The sequence below is a fragment of the Salmo salar genome, chromosome ssa23, assembly GCF_905237065.1.
Source record: "Salmo salar chromosome ssa23, Ssal_v3.1, whole genome shotgun sequence".
In the NCBI taxonomy this organism is placed as follows: domain Eukaryota; kingdom Metazoa; phylum Chordata; class Actinopteri; order Salmoniformes; family Salmonidae; genus Salmo; species Salmo salar.
In genome coordinates, this window is record NC_059464.1 from 44,777,711 (window position 1) to 44,799,174 (window position 21,464).

At 47.4% G+C, this 21,464-nt stretch overlaps 1 protein-coding gene across 1 annotated transcript in view; it reads left to right on the top strand.

Moving 5' to 3' along the window:
* Positions 1-21,464, top strand: part of LOC106584738 (protogenin B) — a 43,259-nt gene that overhangs the window by 18,147 nt on the left and 3,648 nt on the right. The window contains 11 exon segments of the mRNA XM_045706120.1: positions 2,781-2,945; positions 3,236-3,541; positions 7,217-7,405; positions 16,493-16,588; positions 16,797-16,983; positions 17,276-17,403; positions 17,696-17,866; positions 18,771-18,959; positions 19,500-19,623; positions 20,272-20,419; positions 20,575-20,682. Of these exon segments, the coding sequence (XP_045562076.1) occupies positions 2,781-2,945; positions 3,236-3,541; positions 7,217-7,405; positions 16,493-16,588; positions 16,797-16,983; positions 17,276-17,403; positions 17,696-17,866; positions 18,771-18,959; positions 19,500-19,623; positions 20,272-20,419; positions 20,575-20,682 (1,811 nt within the window).

Genomic DNA, 21,464 nt, shown 5'->3' on the forward strand with positions numbered 1-21,464 from the left:
TCCTCTCTCACATACATTTTTGTAGAAAATGAAAATATGGTTTGATATGCGTCTAATGAAATCACTGGGGAGCATTACAGAGTTGTGGACATCGCTTTTTTTCAGACATTCATAAAATGTGTTCTTGTTGTACCAATATGTTACAGGCAACGATTGGTCACTGAGAAATGTTGAAAATGGTGGTTGAACTTTTTGAACTTCACAATGAAGGTATTTGAAAGGAGTGAAAAGGGGAGTCCAGTCCACCTCAATAGGTGATGGAGGCAGGCAGGCAGGCAGCGCTCTAACCTCTACGGCTCTAGTAGTCTAACGTGTGACCAGATTTCCTTGGAGGCCATCTGTTGTAGCCAATGCTGAGGTCAAGGTTTTATCAGGAAGAATGGCAAGCTCACCAAAATAAGCCATGGCCTGCCATTGTCCGCTCTCAACCTTCTCAACCTCTCGCTGCATGCTCTTAAAGGAACAGGACACCGTTTTTGAAGTGTCGTAAGCTTGGATGGCCTTGAAATAGGACTTAGGACTTAGGGAAAATAATTTAGGGAATAGGATTTAGGGAATAGGACTTAGCCAATAGACTTAGGATTTACTGTAGGGAATAGGATTTAGGATTTATGGAATAGGATTTAGGGAATAGGATTTAGGGAATAGGATTTAGGACTAAAGGAACAGGATTTAGGGAATAGGACGTAGGACTTAAGGAATAGGATGTAGGACTCAGGGAATAGGATTTAGGGAATATGACTTAGAATTTAGGGAATAGGATTTAGGATTTAGGCAATATGATTTAGGGAATATGACTTAGGGAATAGGATTTAGGCAATAGGCCTTAACAAAGTCTTCTATACGCCACATTTCCCGCGCCCGCCGGACGGATGGGGATTCGGCGCTGGGCTCTTTCCTCTTCGCTCGCCGCTACTGAGGGAATCCTGGTTAGTTTATTTTCCTCTGCTTAGTAATATGCTTAAATTCAGCGGGTTGCCTCGTCTGATCTGAGGTCGTAGTCAAAGTGAATGGAGTGTGGCCGGGCGCCCGGGCTCACCTTCTCAATCCGGTTTAGGTCGGCGGTCGGAGCTCCGCGGCCCAAACCTAACCCCCAGCGCTACCCCGGGAACCGCATGCGTAACGCATGGGAAAGGAAGGACACACGGGGAGAGGAGAGAGAGCCGAGGCCCCCTCTCAACACTCCCACCGAGGCGTCCTGATCTGCCGTTATCGCGAGTCCCATAGGACGGCATACAATTGGCCCAGCATCGTCCGGGTTAGGGGAGTGTTTGGCCGGGGTAGGCCGTCATTGTAAATAAGAATTTCTTCTTAACTGACTTGCCTAGTTAAATAAAGGTTAAATAAAACATTTAAATAGGATTTAGGATTTAGGGCTTGGGGAATAGGACTTAGGGAATAGGACTTATTACTTAGGGAATAGGACTTAGGGAATAGGACTTATTTCTTAGGGAATAGGACATATTACTCAGGGAATAGGACATATTACTCAGGGAATAGGACATATTACTCAGGGAATAGGACATATTACTCAGGGAATAGGACATATTACTCAGGGAATAGGACTTTGGATTTAGGGAATAGGATTCAGGATTTAGGGAATAGGATTTATTACTTAGGGAAAAGGACTTAGGGAATAGGACTTAGGATTGAGGGAATAGGATGTATTACTTAGGGAATAAGATTTAGGGAATAGGACTTATTACCTAGGGAAAAGGATTTAGGGAATAGGACTTATTCCTTAGGGAATAGGATTTATGGAATAGGATTTATGGAATAGGACTTACCGCTATCTACTACTTGACTTTGTCAAAACCAAACAGACCAAACATTTGTAATGTGAGAAGATAATCTAGAAACATCATTTAACTGACATTGAAACAACAATAATAGCTGACAGTTGCTAAAAACACGGTTTAAAAAGGGGATGCAGACAAAAGTAAAAACATTTTTATTTAACTCCTTGTCATTTGGTTTGGACTGATTGAGGCCTGTGGGCAGGAAAGACGTCACAGATTAGGACTGATTGAGGCCTGTGGGCAGGAAAGACGTCACAGATTAGGACTGTTTGAGGCCTGTGAGCAGGAAAGACGTCACAGATTAGGACTGTTTGAGGCCTGTGAGCCGGTTAAGACATGTCACAGATTAGGACTGTTTGAGGCCTGTGGGCCGGTTAAAACATGTCACAGGTTAGGACTGTTTGAGGCCTGTGAGCAGGAAAGACGTCACAGATTAGGACTGTTTGAGGCCTGTGAGCAGGAAAGACGTCACAGATTAGGACTGTTTGAGGCCTGTGGGCCGGGTTAAAACATGTCACAGGTTAGGACTGTTTGAGGCCTGTGGACAGGAAAGACGTCACAGATTAGGACTGTTTGAGGCCTGTGGACAGGAAAGACGTCACAGATTAGGACTGTTTGAGGCCTGTGGGCCGGGTTAAAACATGTCACAGGTTAGGACTGTTTGAGGCCTGTGGGCAGGAAAGACGTCACAGGTTAGGACTGTTTGAGGCCTGTGGGCAGGAAAGACGTCACAGGGAATGTGACTCTGCTCTGCTCTGCATTAGTTCAATGTTTACAGAAAATCTGAGGGGCAAGAAGACTGTTAGCAGAAAGACTAGTTTACCCAAACAGTAAAACCAACTTGTTAACATACCACAGGGTTTGAAGATACTCATCTCTGGTCTTTTATATCTATTTTATTCATCTATTCATCTATTTGAGGCATCTTCCTTGTAACACGTTACATTAAAACCTTTTCATTTTCTCCCCTATCCATTCCAGGACTAAACAATGAGGAATACCAGGCGGTGATTGGCAACGACCCGACCAGCTACATTATAGATGACCTGGAGCCATCCTGGAACTACTCTTTTTACATGGTGGCTTATATGCCGATGGGAGCTAGCCGTATGTCTGACCAAGTCTGTCAACACACTCTGGAGGACGGTGAGTAAGCTCATACAAGTAGACTGTTGTCATGCCAATGAATAGAATGGAATGGAATTGAGCAGATAACAGGGATTATCAACTACTCCTTTCTGTAACTCACTTCATCACTTCATTTGTATGTGTTTTAAGTTTGACTGCATTGCATTCGGACTGTGCAGAATCACTGATCTACAAATCATCCCAAATAACTGCTCAATATTGGGATTAAGGTTAGAGATTCTGTGCCTCGCCTTGTCTCTAACTGATCCATTCCAACACGGTTGAATGTCTCCTCCTGTCCCCTCCAGTGCCCCTGCGTAACCCAGAGCTCAGCCTGACCAGCCACAGCCCTACAGACATCCAGGTTTTGTGGCAGCCTCTACCAACCAAACTGTCCCGTGGGCACATCTGGGCCTATCGTCTGTCCTACCGCACGGCTGCAGACACCACGGTTCTGTCTGTGGAGCTGGCCCAGAACAACACCCAGTACCTCCTGGGAGACCTTCAGCCTGATACCGTCTACCTGCTCCAGATCGCTGCAGCCACCAGGGTGGGGTGGTGTGAACCCTCCTCCTGGACCTCCCACCGTACTCCCAAAACCTCCAGCATCAAAGGTAACTAACATCACATCCTAACGCTCACCCTAAACCAGCATTAAAGGAATCTAACATCACATCCTAACCCTCACCTTAAACCTCCAGCATCAAAGGTAACTAACATCACATCCTAACGCTCACCTAAACCTCCAGCATCAAAGGTAACTAACATCACATCCTAACGCTCACCCTAAACCTCCAGCATCAAAGGTAACTAACATCACATCCTAACCCTCACCCTAAACCTCCAGCATCAAAGGTAACTAACATCACATCCTAACCCTCACCCTAAACCTCCAGCATCAAAGGTAACTAACATCACATCCTAACCCTCACCCTAAACCTCCAGCATCAAAGGTAACTAACATCACATCCTAACGCTCACCCTAAACCTCCAGCATCAAAGGTAACTAACATCACATCCTAACCCTCACCCTAAACCTCCAGCATCAAAGGTAACTAACATCACATCCTAACCCTCACCCTAAACCTCCAGCATCAAAGGTAACTAACATCACATCCTAACGCTCACCCTAAACCTCCAGCATCAAAGGTAACTAACATCACATCCTAACCCTCACCCTAAACCTCCAGCATCAAAGGTAACTAACATCACATCCTAACGCTCACCCTAAACCTCCAGCATCAAAGGTAACTAACATCACATCCTAACCCTCACCCTAAACCTCCAGCATCAAAGGTAACTAACATCACATCCGAACCCTCACCCTAAACCTCCAGCATCAAAGGTAACTAACATCACATCCTAACCCTCACCCTAAACCTCCAGCATCAAAGGTAACTAACATCACATCCTAACCCTCACCCTAAACCTCCAGCATCAAAGGTAACTAACATCACATCCTAACGCTCACCCTAAACCTCCAGCATCAAAGGTAACTAACATCACATCCTAACCCTCACCCTAAACCTCCAGCATTAAAGGTAACTAACATCACATCCTAACCCTCACCCTAAACCTCCAGCATCAAAGGTAACTAACATCACATCCTAACCCTCACCCTAAATCTTCAGCATCAAAGGTAACTAACATCACACAGCATGTAAAGGTTTTCTATTCTTCAGAGTGATTTACAGAAGCAGTCAGTGCCTTGCTCAAGGCGCATCAACAGATTTCTCTTGAACCAACTCAGCTCGGGGATTCGAACCAGTGACCTTTCAGTTACTGGCCGTTATAACGTTCTTAACTACTAGGGTACCTTCTGCACACCAACATTTGAAACACACGTAGTCATTGCGTCCTACAACTATGGGACCAACTACTAAACGTTTGACTACGTTAATACACATATAAGTAAATTTGTCCCAAGTCTTTTGACACCTTTAAATGGAGGGGGAAATTAAAGTGTTTTAATTTCCAAACGGTAAAACAGATATATGTATGAAAAAAATATAGATGGGGGTCGCACCTACAAGCATTTCTATACACCCGCAATAACATCTGCTAAATATGTGTATGTGACCAATACAATTTCATTTTGATTTGATATGAGTGTGGGTGTGTCAGTGTGTGTGTGTGTGGGTGGGTGAGTGTGTGTGTGTGTGGGTGGGTGGGTCGGTGTGTGTGTGGGTGTGTGGGTCGGTGTGTGTGTGTGGGTGGGTCGGTGTGTGTGTGTGGGTGGGTCATTGTGTTTGGGTGGGTGGGTGGCTGGGTGGTGGGTTAGTGTGTGTGGGTGGGTCAGTGTGTGTGTGTGGGTCGGTCAGTGTGTGTGGGTGGGTGGGTCAGTGTGTGGGTGGGTCTGTGTGGGTGGGTCAGTGTGTGTGTGGGTGGGTGGGTCTGTGTGGGTGGGTCAGTGTGTGTGTGGGTGGGTGGGTGGTGGGTCAGTGTGTGTTTGTGGGTGGGTGGGTCAGTGTGTGTGTGTGGGTCGGTCAATGTGTGTGGGTGGGTGGGTCAGTGTGTAGGTGGGTCAGTGTGTGTGTGGGTGGGTCTGTGTGGGTGGGTCAGTGTGTGTGTGGGTGGGTGGGTCTGTGTGGGTGGGTGGGTCTGTGTGGGTCGGTCAGTGTGTGTGGGTGGGTGGGTCAGTGTGTGTGTGTGTGGGTCGGTCAGTGTGTGTGGGTGGGTGGGTCAGTGTGTAGGTGGGTCAGTGTGTGTGTGGGTGGGTCTGTGTGGGTGGGTCAGTGTGTGTGTGGGTGGGTGGGTCTGTGTGGGTGGGTGGGTCTGTGTGGGTGGGTCAGTGTGTGTGGGTGGGTGGTGGGTTAGTGTGTGTGGGTGGGTTAGTGTGTGTGGGTGGGTCAGTGTGTGTGGGTGGGTGGGTCGGTCAGTGTGTGTGGGTGGGTGGGTCAGTGGGTGGGTGGGTCAGTGTGTGTGGGTGGGTGTGTCTGTGTGGGTGGGTGTGTCTGTGTGAGTGGGTCAGTGTGTGTCTGGGTTGTGTGTGGGTGTTTAGGGGATAATATTATTCCTTAGCCAGCTGTTTCTTTTCAAGTCTGGCCTTCCCTGTAGCTCAGTTGGTAGAGCATGGTGTTTGCAACGCCAGGGTTGTGGGTTCGATTCCCACGGGGGGCCAAGTACGAAAAAAAAAAAATGTATGGAATGAAAAAAATGAAATGTATGCATTCACTACTGTAAGTCGCTCTGGATAAGAGCGTCTGCTAAATGACTAAAATGTAAAATGTAAATGTAAGTCATTTAATTTACCACAGAATAGATATGAAAACACTACAGTTTCACACACAATATAAAAGCTATTAACTATTGGTAAACGGTATTGGTTGCCATTGAAACAGAAACAATCTATTACCTAAGATACTCTGTTGGCTGTGTGGCCGTCAGTGGCTGGTTCTTCTTGTGGCAGTGGTAGTACGGTGACACTGGTATGTTGATATGTCTGTGTACAGTGATTTTTCTCCGATCCCTGCCTCTACTATGCATGTTCTTTACAGACCTTTATGCTACTGTACTGTACCTCATTCTGTAATCTTGATGTTGTACCATCACTCAGACACAGGAAGTCCCCATTGTGAGCAGGCAGTTCCTGGAAGCAAGGCTTTGTGCGTTGAATCCTTTCAATAACAGAATGATGTGTCTATAACAGAATGATGTGTTGCTGGTAGTGGTAGGGCTAGTGGTAGGGCTAGTGGTAGGGCTAGTGGTAGGGCTAGTGGTAGTGGTAGGGCTAGTGCTAGTGGTAGGGGTAGGGATAGTGGTAGGGCTAGTGGTAGGGGTAGGGGTAGTGGTAGTGGTAGGGCTAGTGGTAGTGGTAGGGCTAGTGGTAGGGGTAGGGCTAGGGGTAGTGGTAGGGCTAGTGGTAGGGCTAGTGGTAGTGGTAGGGCTAGTGGTAGGGGTAGTGGTAGGGGTAGGGCTAGTGGTAGTGGTAGGGCTAGTGGTAGTGGTAGGGGTAGGGGTAGTGGTAGTGGTAGGGCTAGTGGTAGTGGTAGGGCTAGTGGTAGGGGTAGTGGTAGTGTTGGGCTAGGGGTAGTGGTAGGGCTAGTGGTAGTGGTAGGGGTAGTGGTAGGGGTAGGGGTAGTGGTAGGGGTAGGGCTAGGGGTAGTGGTAGGGGTAGGGGTAGTGGTAGGGGTTGTTGGTTGGCTTTCATTGTAGACAGTGTGCATCTTAAATGGCACCCTATTCCCTATATAGTGCACTATTTTTGACCCCAGACCTATTTCAGACGCAGCCAGTATGTGTCCTTCATCATTCTCTTCATACCTGTTCTCCTTCCTGTGTCCCCACAGTGCCACCTGCCCCACTGCTGCAGCAACTGGAGCCTCTCAACTGCACCTCCATCTTGGTTCGATGGCAGCCATCTCCAGGCCCCGTGGTCGTCCAGGGTTACCGGCTCTGTTACCATGAGGAGGGTCAACCAGAACAGCCCTCCATCCAGCTCCAGCCTGAGGACACAGAATACACTATCAGTGGTCTGGGTAAGTGATGATTAGATATAGGTATAGATACTGTAGGTATAGATACTGTAGGTATAGATCGGGTAGAGGTAGAGATTGGTAGAGGTAGAGGTGGGTAGAGGTAGAGATGGGTAGAGGTAGAGATGGGTAGAGGTAGAGGTGGGTAGAGGTAGAGGTGGGTAGAGGTAGAGGTAGAGATGGGTAGAGGTAGAGGTAGAGATGGGTAGAGGTAGAGATGGGTAGAGGTAGAGATGGGTAGAGGTAGAGGTAGAGATGGGTAGAGGTAGAGGTAGAGGTGGGTAGAGGTAGAGATGGGTAGAGGTAGAGATGGGTAGAGGTAGAGATGGGTAGAGGTAGAGATGGGTAGAGGTAGAGATGGGTAGAGGTAGGGTAGCGGTAGAGATGGGTAGCGATAGAGATGGGTAGAGGTAGAGATGGGTAGAGGTGGGTAGAGGTAGAGGTGGGTAGAGGTAGAGGTGGGTAGAGGTAGAGGTGGGTAGAGGTAGAGGTGGGTAGAGGTAGGGGTGGGTAGAGGTAGAGGTAGAGGTGGGTAGAGGTAGAGGTGGGTAGAGGTGGGAGGTGGGTAGAGGTGGGTAGAGGTAGAGGTGGGTAGAGGTAGAGGTGGGTAGAGGTAGAGGTGGGTAGAGGTAGAGGTGGGTAGAAGTAGAGGTGGGTAGAAGTAGAGGTGGGTAGAGGTGGGTAGAGGTAGAGATGGGTAGAGGTGGGTAGAGGTAGAGATGGGTAGAGGTAGAGGTGGGTAGAGGTAGAGGTGGGTAGAGGTAGGGGCGGGTGGAGAGGTAGAGGCGGGTAGAGGTAGAGGGGGCGAGGTAGAGGCGGGTAGAGGTAGAGGTGGAGAGGCGGGTGGGAGAGGTAGAGGTGGGTGAGAGGTAGAGGCGGGTAGAGGTAGAGGCGGGTGGGAGGTAGAGGTGGGTAGAGGTAGAGGCGGGCAGAGGTAGAGGCGGGTAGAGGTAGAGGCGGGTAGAGGTAGAGGCGGGTAGAGGCGGGTAGAGGTAGAGGTAGAGGTGGGTAGAGGTAGAGGTGGGTAGAGGTAGAGGTGGGTAGAGGTAGAGGTGGGTAGAGGTAGAGGTGGGTAGAGGTAGAGGCGGGCAGAGGTAGAGGCGGGTAGAGGTAGAGGCGGGTAGAGGTAGAGGCGGGTAGAGGCGGGTAGAGGTAGAGGTAGAGGCGGGTAGAGGTAGAGGTGGGTAGAGGTAGAGGTGGGTAGAGGTAGAGGTGGGTAGAGGTAGAGGCGGGCAGAGGTAGAGGCGGGTAGAGGTAGAGGCGGGTAGAGGTAGAGGCGGGTAGAGGCGGGTAGAGGTAGAGGTAGAGGCGGGTAGAGGTAGAGGTGGGTAGAGGTAGAGGCGGGTAGAGGTAGAGGCGGGTAGAGGCGGGTAGAGGTAGAGGTGGGTAGAGGTAGAGGTGGGTAGAGGTAGAGGCGGGTAGAGGTAGAGGTGGGTAGAGGTAGAGGCGGGTAGAGGTTTGAGTGGCTGTAGGGACATCAACAGGTTACAAAGGGGAGAATCAGATATAGGTGGACAGCCATGGAATGGAGGGAGGGACCGGTAGTGGCCCCTAAAGCTGAGGAATATTTTGCATCCCCGATCAATATGGCCTCTCCTAAACAGACCTCCCTCGCCTCCCCAGCCCCCCAGTCCAGTCCCAAGTTCCTCCCCCAATCCCCTGTCCATCCATAGCCTGGTCCCAGATCTGTTTGTGCTTTCTTACCAACTCCTATGGTCATTATCACATTTGGTATCACAATGAGAAGACAACACCAACAGATCTGGGACCAGGCTAGTCCAGCCCCTGTCCAGTACCCTCCTCAGTGGCTCTCCCTCCCCAGTATTGTGTGAGCAGCAAAGCCTCCAAGAGGTTAGAGGTCAGGGCCCAGATGTCCTTCCCACCACTGTTTCCCATGGATCTCATCCCTGGCCTGCATACATTATCACTGGCTATTGTGCTATAGCTGCAGGGCCGCTGGGCCAGAGCTGCCCTGTGACACCCTGGCCACCAACCCACCCATAACCCTGAGTAGCACACCCTCTACAGCTGGACAGGTGGACGTTACCACCACACCCCACAGCCCCCTGGGATTGGCCAGAGCTGGACAGACCTATGATCTATGGTCGTAAGACATTGGACTTGGATTAGAGAATTGCCATGTCTGCCCCCCCCCCATTACACAATGGCCTGCTGTCTGTGTTGTCTGTGTAAATAGTGATGGCATGCTGTCTGTGTTGTCCATGTAAATAGTGATGGCCTGCTGTCTGTGTTGTCCATGTAAATAGTGATGGCCTGCTGTCTGTGTTGTCCATGTAAATAGTGATGGCATGCTGTCTGTGTTGTCCATGTAAATAGTGATGGCCTGCTGTCTGTGTTACCTGCTGTCTGTGTTGTCCATGTAAATAGTGATGGCCTGCTGTCTGTGTTGTCCATGTAAATAGTGATGGCATGCTGTCTGTGTTGTCCATGTAAATAGTGATGGCCTGCTGTCTGTGTTGTCTGTGTAAATAGTGATGGCATGCTGTCTGTGTTGTCCATGTAAATAGTGATGGCCTGCTGTCTGTGTTGTCTGTGTTGTCCATGTAAATAGTGATGGCCTGCTGTCTGTGTTGTCCATGTAAATAGTGATGGCCTGCTGTCTGTGTTGTCCATGTAAATAGTGATGGCCTGCTGTCTGTGTTGTCCATGTAAATAGTGATGGCCTGCTGTCTGTGTTGTCCATGTAAATAGTGATGGCCTGCTGTCTGTGTTGTCCATGTAAATAGTGATGGCATGCTGTCTGTGTTGTCCATGTAAATAGTGATGGCCTGCTGTCTGTGTTGTCCATGTAAATAGTGATGGCCTGCTGTCTGTGTTGTCCATGTAAATAGTGATGGCATGCTGTCTGTGTTGTCCATGTAAATAGTGATGGCCTGCTGTCTGTGTTGTCCATGTAAATAGTGATGGCATGCTGTCTGTGTTGTCTGTGTTGTCCATGTAAATAGTGATGGCCTGCTGTCTGTGTTGTCCATGTAAATAGTGCCCAACAGATGCAGAGGAGTCCATGGGATTGTGAAATAGTCTCTAGACTGATAGAGGTCAGATAGATATCATTAATAGTCTCTAGACCGATAGAGATCAGATAGATATCATTAATAGTCTCTAGACCGATAGAGATCAGATAGATATCATTAATAGTCTCTAGACTGATAGAGGTCAGATAGATATCATTAATAGTCTCTAGACTGATAGAGGTCAGATAGATATCATTAATAGTCTCTAGACCGATAGAGATCAGATAGATATCATTAATAGTCTCTAGACTGATAGAGGTCAGATAGATATCATTAATAGTCTCTAGACTGATAGAGGTCAGATAGATATCATTAATAGTGTCTAGACCGATAGAGATCAGATAGATATCATTAATAGTCTCTAGACCGATAGAGATCAGATAGATTTGATTAGATCTTAATCTAGGCTTTTAATTCCCATTTCTTCTAACAGGTAAAGGATTTATCTGAAGTAAATCAACAGATTTATCTAGAAGGAATCAAACGTTATAGCAATCAAACGTTATAGGAATCAAACGTTATAGGAATCAAATGTTATATGAATCAAAAATGATATGAATCACTACTTGCACATTCATCTTTTGCACATCTGTCACTCCAGTGTTTAATTGCTATATTGTAATTACTTCACCACTATGGCCTATTTATTGCCTACCTCCCTTATCTTACCTCATTTGCACACACTGTATATAGACTTTTTCTATTGTATTGACTGTATGTTTGTTTATTCCATGTGTAACTCTGTGTTATTTGTGTCGCACTGCTTTGCTTTATCTTGGCCAGGTCGCAGTTGTAAATGAGAACTTGTTCTCAACTAGCCTACCTCGTTAAATAAAGGTGAAATAAAAAAATATGAATCAAACGTTTTAGGAATCAAACGTTTTAGGAATCAAACGTTAAAGGCTCATGATGAGTTAAAGTTACATACTGGGCAACTGTCTCAACATCATTCTATTCTTACTTGTGTCTCAGCCTTCCTCCAGGCCTAGCCTATATGTCTGCAAGTTGAATGGTAGACAGAAGGGTGGAGGGGCAGCCAAGAGGAGGGTAGACAGAAGGGTGGAGAGGCAGCCAGGTGGAGGGTAGACAGAAGGGTGGATGGGCAGCCAGGAGGAGGGTAGACAGAAGGGTGGAGAGGCAGCCAGGTGGAGGGTAGACAGAAGGGTGGATGGGCAGCCAGGAGGAGGGTAGACAGAAGGGTGGAGAGGCAGCCAGGAGGAGGGTAGACAGAAGGGTGGAGGGGCAGCCAGGTGGAGGGTAGACAGAAGGGTGGATGGGCAGCCAGGTGGAGGGTAGACAGAAGGGTGGATGGGCAGCCAGGTGGAGGGTAGACAGAAGGGTGGATGGGCAGCCAGGAGGAGGGTAGACAGAAGGGTGGATGGGCAGCCAGGTGGAGGGTAGACAGAAGGGTGGAGGGGCAGCCAGGTGGAGGGTAGACAGAAGGGTGGAGAGGCAGCCAGGTGGAGGGTAGACAGAAGGGTGGATGGGCAGCCAGGTGGAGGGTAGACAGAAGGGTGGATGGGCAGCCAGGAGGAGGGTAGACAGAAGGGTGGAGGGGCAGCCAGGAGGAGGGTAGAAGGGTGGATGGGCAGCCAGGAGGAGGGTAGAAGGGTGGATGGGCAGCCAGGAGGAGGGTAGAAGGGTGGAGGGGCAGCCAGGAGGAGGGTAGACAGAAGGGTGGAGAGGCAGCCAGGTGGAGGGTAGACAGAAGGGTGGATGGGCAGCCAGGTGGAGGGTAGACAGAAGGGTGGAGGGGCAGCCAGGAGGAGGGTAGACAGAAGGGTGGAGAGGCAGCCAAGAGGAGGGTAGACAGAAGGGTGGATGGGCAGCCAGGTGGAGGGTAGACAGAAGGGTGGAGGGGCAGCCAGGTGGAGGGTAGACAGAAGGGTGGAGAGGCAGCCAGGTGGAGGGTAGACAGAAGGGTGGAGGGGCAGCCAGGTGGAGGGTAGACAGAAGGGTGGATGGGCAGCCAGGTGGAGGGTTGACAGAAGGGTGGAGGGGCAGCCAGGTGGAGGGTAGACAGAAGGGTGGATGGGCAGCCAGGAGGAGGGTAGAAGGGTGGAGGGGCAGCCAGGAGGAGGGTAGAAGGGTGGATGGGCAGCCAGAAGTAGAAGGTGGATGGGCAGCCAGGAGGAGGGTAGAAGGGTGGAGGGGCAGCCAGGAGGAGGGTAGACAGAAGGGTGGAGAGGCAGCCAGGTGGAGGGTAGACAGAAGGGTGGATGGGCAGCCAGGTGGAGGGTAGACAGAAGGGTGGAGGGGCAGCCAGGAGGAGGGTAGACAGAAGGGTGGAGAGGCAGCCAAGAGGAGGGTAGACAGAAGGGTGGATGGGCAGCCAGGTGGAGGGTAGACAGAAGGGTGGAGGGGCAGCCAGGTGGAGGGTAGACAGAAGGGTGGAGAGGCAGCCAGGTGGAGGGTAGACAGAAGGGTGGAGGGGCAGCCAGGTGGAGGGTAGACAGAAGGGTGGATGGGCAGCCAGGTGGAGGGTTGACAGAAGGGTGGAGGGGCAGCCAGGTGGAGGGTAGACAGAAGGGTGGAGGGGCAGCCAGGTGGAGGGTAGACAGAAGGGTGGATGGGCAGCCAGGTGGAGGGTAGACAGAAGGGTGGAGGGGCAGCCAGGTGGAGGGTAGACAGAAGGGTGGAGGGGCAGCCAGGTGGAGGGTAGACAGAAGGGTGGATGGGCAGCCAGGTGGAGGGTTGACAGAAGGGTGGAGGGGCAGCCAGGTGGAGGGTAGACAGAAGGGTGGAGGGGCAGCCAGGTGGAGGGTAGACAGAAGGGTGGATGGGCAGCCAGGTGGAGGGTAGACAGAAGGGTGGAGGGGCAGCCAGGTGGAGGGTAGACAGAAGGGTGGAGGGGCAGCCAGGTGGAGGGTAGACAGAAGGGTGGAGGGGCAGCCAGGTGGAGGGTAGACAGAAGGGTGGAGGGGCAGCCAGTTGGAACAAAAGTTACTGAGGAGTTGAAACAAAGGGGCCCTTCTCTCCACTCCTCTCCTCTCCGTCCACTCCTCCTCTCTTTTCTCTTCTCCTCTTTTCTCCACTCTTCTCCTCTCCATCCACTCCTCCTTTCTCCTCTCTTCTCCTCTCCCACAATCCTGAAGCCCAGATTCCTTCTGTGACCCCTGACCCTAGTCACCCCTCCCCCCCGGTCCCAGAGGCCCTGGATCCCAGCAGCTGAATGCTCCCCCTGGCCCCCCTGCCCCAGCCGAGCCCCCTGGCCACCATTCCCCACCAGCACACAACGGACCTGGACACACACACCACCTCCCTCCACCCCTCTCCACTGGTCAATACCCAGAACCTAACCTTTCACCCCAAGAGACGTAAAACAAATCCTTAATTCTCCCTTCAATACAGCGTTATTTACGAGGTGGTGGCCATGTCGATGGTGGGTTTCAAAGTGAAAGACACTGAATTAAATTGCACAGTTTTTAAGCGAAAGGGTAAATAACTTGTTTTAACTATATAAACCTTGTTTGATATTTTGTCTATTTCCTACTAATTTATCTGAATCGATTTGTTGCAGAATCCTACTCATGTGGTTAGCAGAGGTTGGGTCAGAAAGTAAACAGAAATTCCAATCCCAAATTTCATCAATGCTTTTCAATGAGAAAACTGAAATTTGAGTTTACTTCCTGAAATGAATGAATTGAAATGGAACTGCCCCCAGCCCTGGTGGTTATATACAACTAGTTAAAGTAGTTCTATATACAAAACAGTCCTATACAACTAGTTAAAGTAGTTCTATATACAAAACAGTCCTAGAAAGACCTAATTTCACCCCGACCCCCCTTCCTTCAGCTGGCCTCTTCACAGCTGCTGTTTCTACTGTTTATATGGTATAGCACCGTATAGCACAGCCTAGTGTCCATGTTCTCCTCTGTGTAGAGTTGACTTTGCAGTAACAGCATGGATGAAAGGCAGCACTAGTTCATCTAGCAGAGCATGAGGACTCGGTGGATCATTTCTTTTTGGATGAAGAGAGACAGTCAGTACTGTCTGTTTATAGGGCTCAGTAGTAACTCCTCTGTTTCTGAAGGTCTACAGGCAGACTATGGGATCATTCTAAAGCGCTCTCCTCTCTGCTCTGTGACAAGATATGATAGATAGACTGGGGTCAAGGGGCACACGGGAGAGCTTCTCTGTGTGAATAGGGAACTGACAGCAGAAACCAAAGGGTTGACGTTGCCCTCCAGCGCTTAACTGTCATCCTAATCTGTTGGAGGCTAGTCCTTTAACTGAAAAGAGAAACTTGAAATCAGATCCGCTTTAGCCGATATCCGCATAGAGGTGGAACTGCATTAGATCTGTCAAATCCACAAGCGGCTCCCGCCATTATACCTAAAGCGGACATTGCCATTGGCCGCACAAAGTCGCATTAAGAGAAATCCCAATGCAGCCTTGTTTACAAATTGGAACACTGGACTGTGAGATGTAATATACACCTCCATTAGGATGATAGATGATAGATGTAATCTACTCCTCCATTAGGATGATAGATGTAATCTACACCTCCATTAGGATGATGGATGTAATCTACACCTCCATTAGGATGATAGATGTAATCTACACCTCCATTAGGATGATAGATGTAATCTACACCTCCATTAGGATGATGGATGTAATCTACACCTCCATTAGGATGATAGATGTAATCTACTCCTCCATTAGGATGATGGATGTAATCTACTCCTCCATTAGGATGATAGATGTAATCTACTCCTCCATTAGGATGATAGATGTAATCTACTCCTCCATTAGGATGATAGATGTAATCTACTCCTCCATTAGGATGATAGATGTAATCTACACCTCCATTAGGATGATAGATGTAATCTACTCCTCCATTAGGATGATAGATGTAATCTACTCCTCCATTAGGATGATAGATGTAATCTACTCCTCCATTAGGATGATAGATGTAATCTACACCTCCATTAGGATGATAGATGTAATCTACACCTCCATTAGGATGATAGATGTAATCTACACCTCCATTAGGATGATAGATGTAATCTACACCTCCATTAGGATGATAGATGTAATCTACACCTCCATTAGGATGATAGATGTAATCTACACCTCCATTAGGATGATAGATGTAATCTACACCTCCATTAGGATGATAGATGTAATCTACACCTCCATTAGGATGATAGATGTAATCTACTCCTCCATTAGGATGATAGATGTAATCTACTCCTCCATTAGGATGATAGATGTAATCTACTCCTCCATTAGGATGATAGATGTAATCTACTCCTCCATTAGGATGATAGATGTAATCTACTCCTCCATTAGGATGATAGATGTAATCTACTCCTCCATTAGGATGATAGATGTAATCTACACCTCCATTAGGATGATAGATGTAATCTACTCCTCCATTAGGATGATAGATGATAGATCTAATCTACTCCTCCATTAGGATGATAGATGTAATCTACACCTCCATTAGGATGATAGATGTAATCTACACCTCCATTAGGATGATAGATGTAATCTACTCCTCCATTAGGATGATAGATGTAATCTACTCCTCCATTAGGATGATAGATGTAATCTACTCCTCCATTAGGATGATAGATGTAATCTACACCTCCATTAGGATGATAGATGTAATCTACTCCTCCATTAGGATGATAGATGTAATCTACTCCTCCATTAGGATGATAGATGTAATCTACTCCTCCATTAGGATGATAGATGTAATCTACACCTCCATTAGGATGATAGATGTAATCTACTCCTCCATTAGGATGATAGATGTAATCTACACCTCCATTAGGATGATAGATGTAATCTACTCCTCCATTAGGATGATAGATGTAATCTACACCTGCATTGCTTGCTGTTTGGGGTTTTAGGATGGGTTTCAGCTGATGTAAGAAGGGCTTTATAAATACATTTGATTGATTGATTGTGACTGATAGTGGACACCTCAGCATTGTGTTGGCCCAGTTGTTTTAAGGTATTATGGTGGTCAGTTGATAATAAACAGAACATGTAATATTTATTTCCACTTATGTTATTTATTAATCTACAATTTACTGTTTTCCAGACCCAAGGAGGAAGTACCAGGTGAAACTGTTGGCATTAAGTCATGTAGGAGATGGTTACCAGGCCGACCAGACACTCAGCACCCCAGGATGTGTGTGTAAGTACACAAAGAAATCAGATCAATTCTTACTATTGATCTGCTTCAGCTTCTGTTCATCCTGAATATCTACATTGGCCTCTAACACATCTCCCACTACCATAAAAAAAATACTTCTAGACAGCTGAAGCAAGAGCACACATTTTCTTCTGGAAATGTACCTTTTCTAGTTGTGACTAAAAACATTTGTGCATCTGTGTGTGTCTAGCAATCCGTGAGCACCTGGTGGCCCAGCCTCCAGCCCCGGACCATGTGAATGCGGTGGCTAACAGCTCGTCAGCGGTGTACCTGCGTTGGAGCCGTCCTGCCTTCTCCTCTAGGAAGGTTGTTAGCTACACAGCTCGTTGTACACCTGTGGGCCTGATGAACGCATCAGCCATACGCTACATACAGACGTGAGTTCATGACCAGTTCTGCAACAGAACTGCTCAAGGTCTAGACACTTATGATGTTTATACCTGTATACTGGGGTCTGTTGAAGTAGATGAAGAATACTTTACTACTACTTTAATACTAAGATTATTACTTTACTACTATGCTATTGTCCATTGTCATTTTTCAGATCATTGGACATTTATTTATATTACATGTGGTAATTTAGTTCTACACTTAGTTTCTAAGAGACTGAAAATAAAGATTGTTTTGACACAGTTGTTGGATTGAACCTGTCATGATTGTCCTCGTCAGTACCAATCAGACTGTGGCGATACAGGGTCTGGAACCCAACACCCGCTATGAGTTAGTGGTGCGTCTCCATGCCGACCAGCTGTCCAGCCCCTGGAGTTCTGTTGTCCACCAGAGGACCCTTCCTGCAGGTGAACAACCATCTTCTAATCTTTCTCTGACTATCATCTCCCAAGGGTAACCAAGGTAACCAGGGTAACCAGGGTAACAAGGGCCCTCTATCTATAGATCATGAAGCAGTCTAATTAACTTTAAAAAGACATCAACAGTAGAGCTTCCTTTCCAGTCTACCCCAAGCTGGGCTCCAACCAAGGACCCCTCTGCACACAACAACACTCACCTATCAAAGCGGACCGTACTAGATGACGGACCAAGATACTTTTAAACTAAAGAGTCTCAAAATTACCCTTTTCTGTTCATCAGCGCCCAGCCATCCACCTGAAGGTGTGAGGGCGTCTCTGATTGAGGACGGCACAGCCCTGGTTTCCTGGAGGGAACCAGAGGAGAACAACCTGGCAGTGACACACTACACCATCCTGTACGCCTCACAGAGGGCCTGGCTGGCTGGACACTGGCAAACACTGCAGAGGGAGGGTGAGTATGGACACTAGCAAACACTGTAAAGGGAGGGTGAGTATGGACACTAGCAAACACTGTAGAGGGAGGGTGAGTATGGACACTAGCAAACACTGTAGAGGGAGGGTGAGTATGGACACTAGCAAACACTGTAGAGGGAGGGTGAGTATGGACACTAGCAAACACTGTAGAGGGAGGGTGAGTATGGACACTAGCAAACACTGTAGAGGGAGGGTGAGTATGGACACTAGCAAACACTGTAGAGGGAGGGTGAGTATGGACACTAGCAAACACTGCAGAGGGAGGGTGAGTATGGACACTAGCAAACACTGCAGAGGGAGGGTGAGTATGGACACTAGCAAACACTGTAGAGGGAGGGTGAGTATGGACACTAGCAAACACTGTAGAGGGAGGGTGAGTATGGACACTAGCAAACACTGCAGAGGGAGGGTGAGTATGGACACTAGCAAACACTGTAGAGGGAGGGTGAGTATGGACACTAGCAAACACTGTAGAGGGAGGGTGAGTATGGACACTAGCAAACACTGTAGATGGAGGGTGTGTATGGACACTTGCAAACACTGCAGAGGGAGGGTGAGTATGGACACTAGCAAACACTGCAGAGGGAGGGTGAGTATGGACACTAGCAAACACTGTAGAGGGAGGGTGAGTATGGACACTAGCAAACACTGTAGAGGGAGGGTGAGTATGGACAGCTAGATTTTGACCTCTCATCTCTTAAACCCTTTTTGACATAACTGAGCCGGGCTGGGCTGGGCTGGGCTGGCCTGGTTACATATCCACCGTGGTTACTGTAACCGTGCTGGAAAGGACAATGTAAAAAGAACAGACTAAACCAACACGGTACGTTTCCTCATCCTATTCAGCGCTCTCTAACACCAGTCCTGTCTTTCCCCTACAGGAAGTAACACCATGGTCCTGCTGGAGCGTCTGGAGCCTGGTAACGTCTACCTGGTGAAGATATCTGCCTCCAACCTGGTGGGAGACGGGCCCTTCTCTACCACTGTGGAGCTGGCCCTGGGGCCTGGGCCTAGACACAGAGGGAAGAGCCCCAGGCATTCAGACAGCGGATCCTCCTCAGACACTACAGGTTACTATGATTACATGGACAGCAGGTAGCCTAGCAGTTAAGAGTGTTGGACCAGTAAACGAAAGGTTGCAGGTTCGAATCCCCTAGCCGGGCAAGGTGAAAAAAATGCATCTGCCGTTCTGCCCTTGATCAAGGCAGTTAACCCCCAACAACAACTGCTCCCTGGGCGCTGATGATATCGATTAAGGCAGCTCCCCGCACCTCTGTGATTCAGAGGGGTTGGGTTTAGTCCGGAAGACACATTTCGGTTTAAATGCATTCAGTTGTACAACTGACTAGGCATCCCCCTTTCCCATGGAGTGTTGGACTGGGGAGATATTTTGAATGTTGATAATACTGCTGTTAGAGACATATAAACTGAACCAGTACAGTATATAGCATCAAACAAATTATATTTCTGTCTTGTCTTAATGCTAATAGGCTGTTCCTAGATCTGTTAGTGGTGTATAGCTAACAGTTGTATAGTTCCAGTAGCCTATAGTACTTGCCCAAAGTGAGATGATTTGTCTTGTGTAACAGTATGCCTTTTGTTTGTCTCAGTGTTCTCTGATGGCCTGTACCACATGGACCAGAAGTCCATGACAGGCATCATGGTGGGGGTCTGCATCACTCTGGCTTGTATCGCCATCTGTGCCCTCATCCTCATCAACAACGGCAGATCCAGGTACATATCTATACTATTCTTCTTCTTTTATAGTAATCTTTTTCTTTTACAGTAATTTATTCTTCTTCTTTTACAGTAATCTTCTTCTTCTTCTTTTACAGTAATCTTCTTCCTTTATAGTAATCTTCTTCTTTTATAGTAATCTTCTTCTTTTACAGTAATTTATTCTTCTTCTTTTACAGTAATCTTCTTCTTCTTCTTTTACAGTAATCTTCTTCTTTTATAGTAATCTTCTTCTTTTACAGTAATCTTCTTCTTTTACAGTAATCTTCTTCTTTTACAGTAATCTTCTTATTTTACAGTAATCTTCTTCTTTTACAGTAATCTTCTTCTTCTTCTTTTACGGTAATCTTCTTCTTCTTCTTTTACAGTAATCTTCTTCTTTTATAGTAATCTTCTTCTTTTACAGTAATCGTCTTCTTTTACAGTAATCTTCTTCTTTTATAGTAATCTTCTTCTTTTATGGTAATCTTCTTCTTTTACGGTAATCTTCTTCTTTTATAGTAATCTTCTTCTTTTATGGTAATCTTCTTCTTGTTCTTCTCATATTCCATTTACTCACTATGATCCATCAGCCATTTTTGAAAGACCTCTCTTCAAATAGATTATTTCATATTGTCCACTAACTTCTACTCTTTACTCCAATAGGAAATCGTCCATCTGTAAGATCATCGACGTAGTGAACAGTGAGAGACCCCACGGTCCACGTGCTGGTTTGGCCCTGGCCAATGAACGCCAGGCTGACAACATAGAGGCCCTGATGCCCGTGATGACACAACACTTCATTGATGCCAAGGTGAGACATGGCTCCACAGACACAGGCCATGAGTGGTATGAGAATGTATTTAAGACATCACTATGACAACCTTTATGATGCCATGATAAGGTTTCAACGTCTTTTTAGCAACCAGCAACAGACCTCTTTATTTGTTTGTAATCTCTCTGTTTCAGGGTGGTTCTAACCTGGTGGTTAGTAGAACAGGTCCAGTCAATGGCAGCAACCGCGGTAAGAGATGGCAATTCTTCAAGAGGGAGAGACGTAATACAAATACAAGCCAGGTAAAGTCTTCAGACGGGAACTTGATGCTATTATAGAGCCTATCCTGAACATCAATACTGAACCAAAATATATTTTTTTAAATGCAACATGCAACAATTTCAACAATTTGACTGAGATACAGTTCATATAAGGAAATCAGTCAATTGAAATAAATTCATTATGCCCTAATCTTTGGATTTCACATGTCTGGGTCAGGACTGGGCATGGGTGGGCCTGGGAGGGCATAGCCAATCAGAATGAGTTTTTCCTCGCAAAAGGTCTTTATTACAGACAGAAATACTCCTCAGTTTCATCAGCTGCCAAGGGTGGCTGGTCTCAGACGATCCCGCAGGGTGTGGAGGTCCTGGGCTGGCGTGCTTACACATGGTCTGCGGCTGCCAAATTCTCTAAAACGACGTTGGAGGCAGTTTATGGTAGAGAAATTAACATTAAATTATCTGGCAACAGCTCTGGTGGACATTCCTGCAGTCAGCATGACAATTGCACGCTCCCTCAAAATTTTAGATATCTATGGCAGTGTGTTGTGTGACGAAACTGAACATGTTAAGAGTGGCCTTTTATTGTCCCCAGCACAAGGTGCACCTGTGTAGTGATCATGCTGTTTTATCAGCTTCTTGATATGCCACACCTGTCAGGTGGATGGATTGTCTTGGCAAAGGAGAAATGTTTACTAACAGGGATGTAAACAAATTTGTGCACAACATTTGAGAGAAATAAGCTTCTTGTGCATATGGAACATTTCTGGGATCTTTTATTTCAGCTCGTGAAACATGAGACCAAC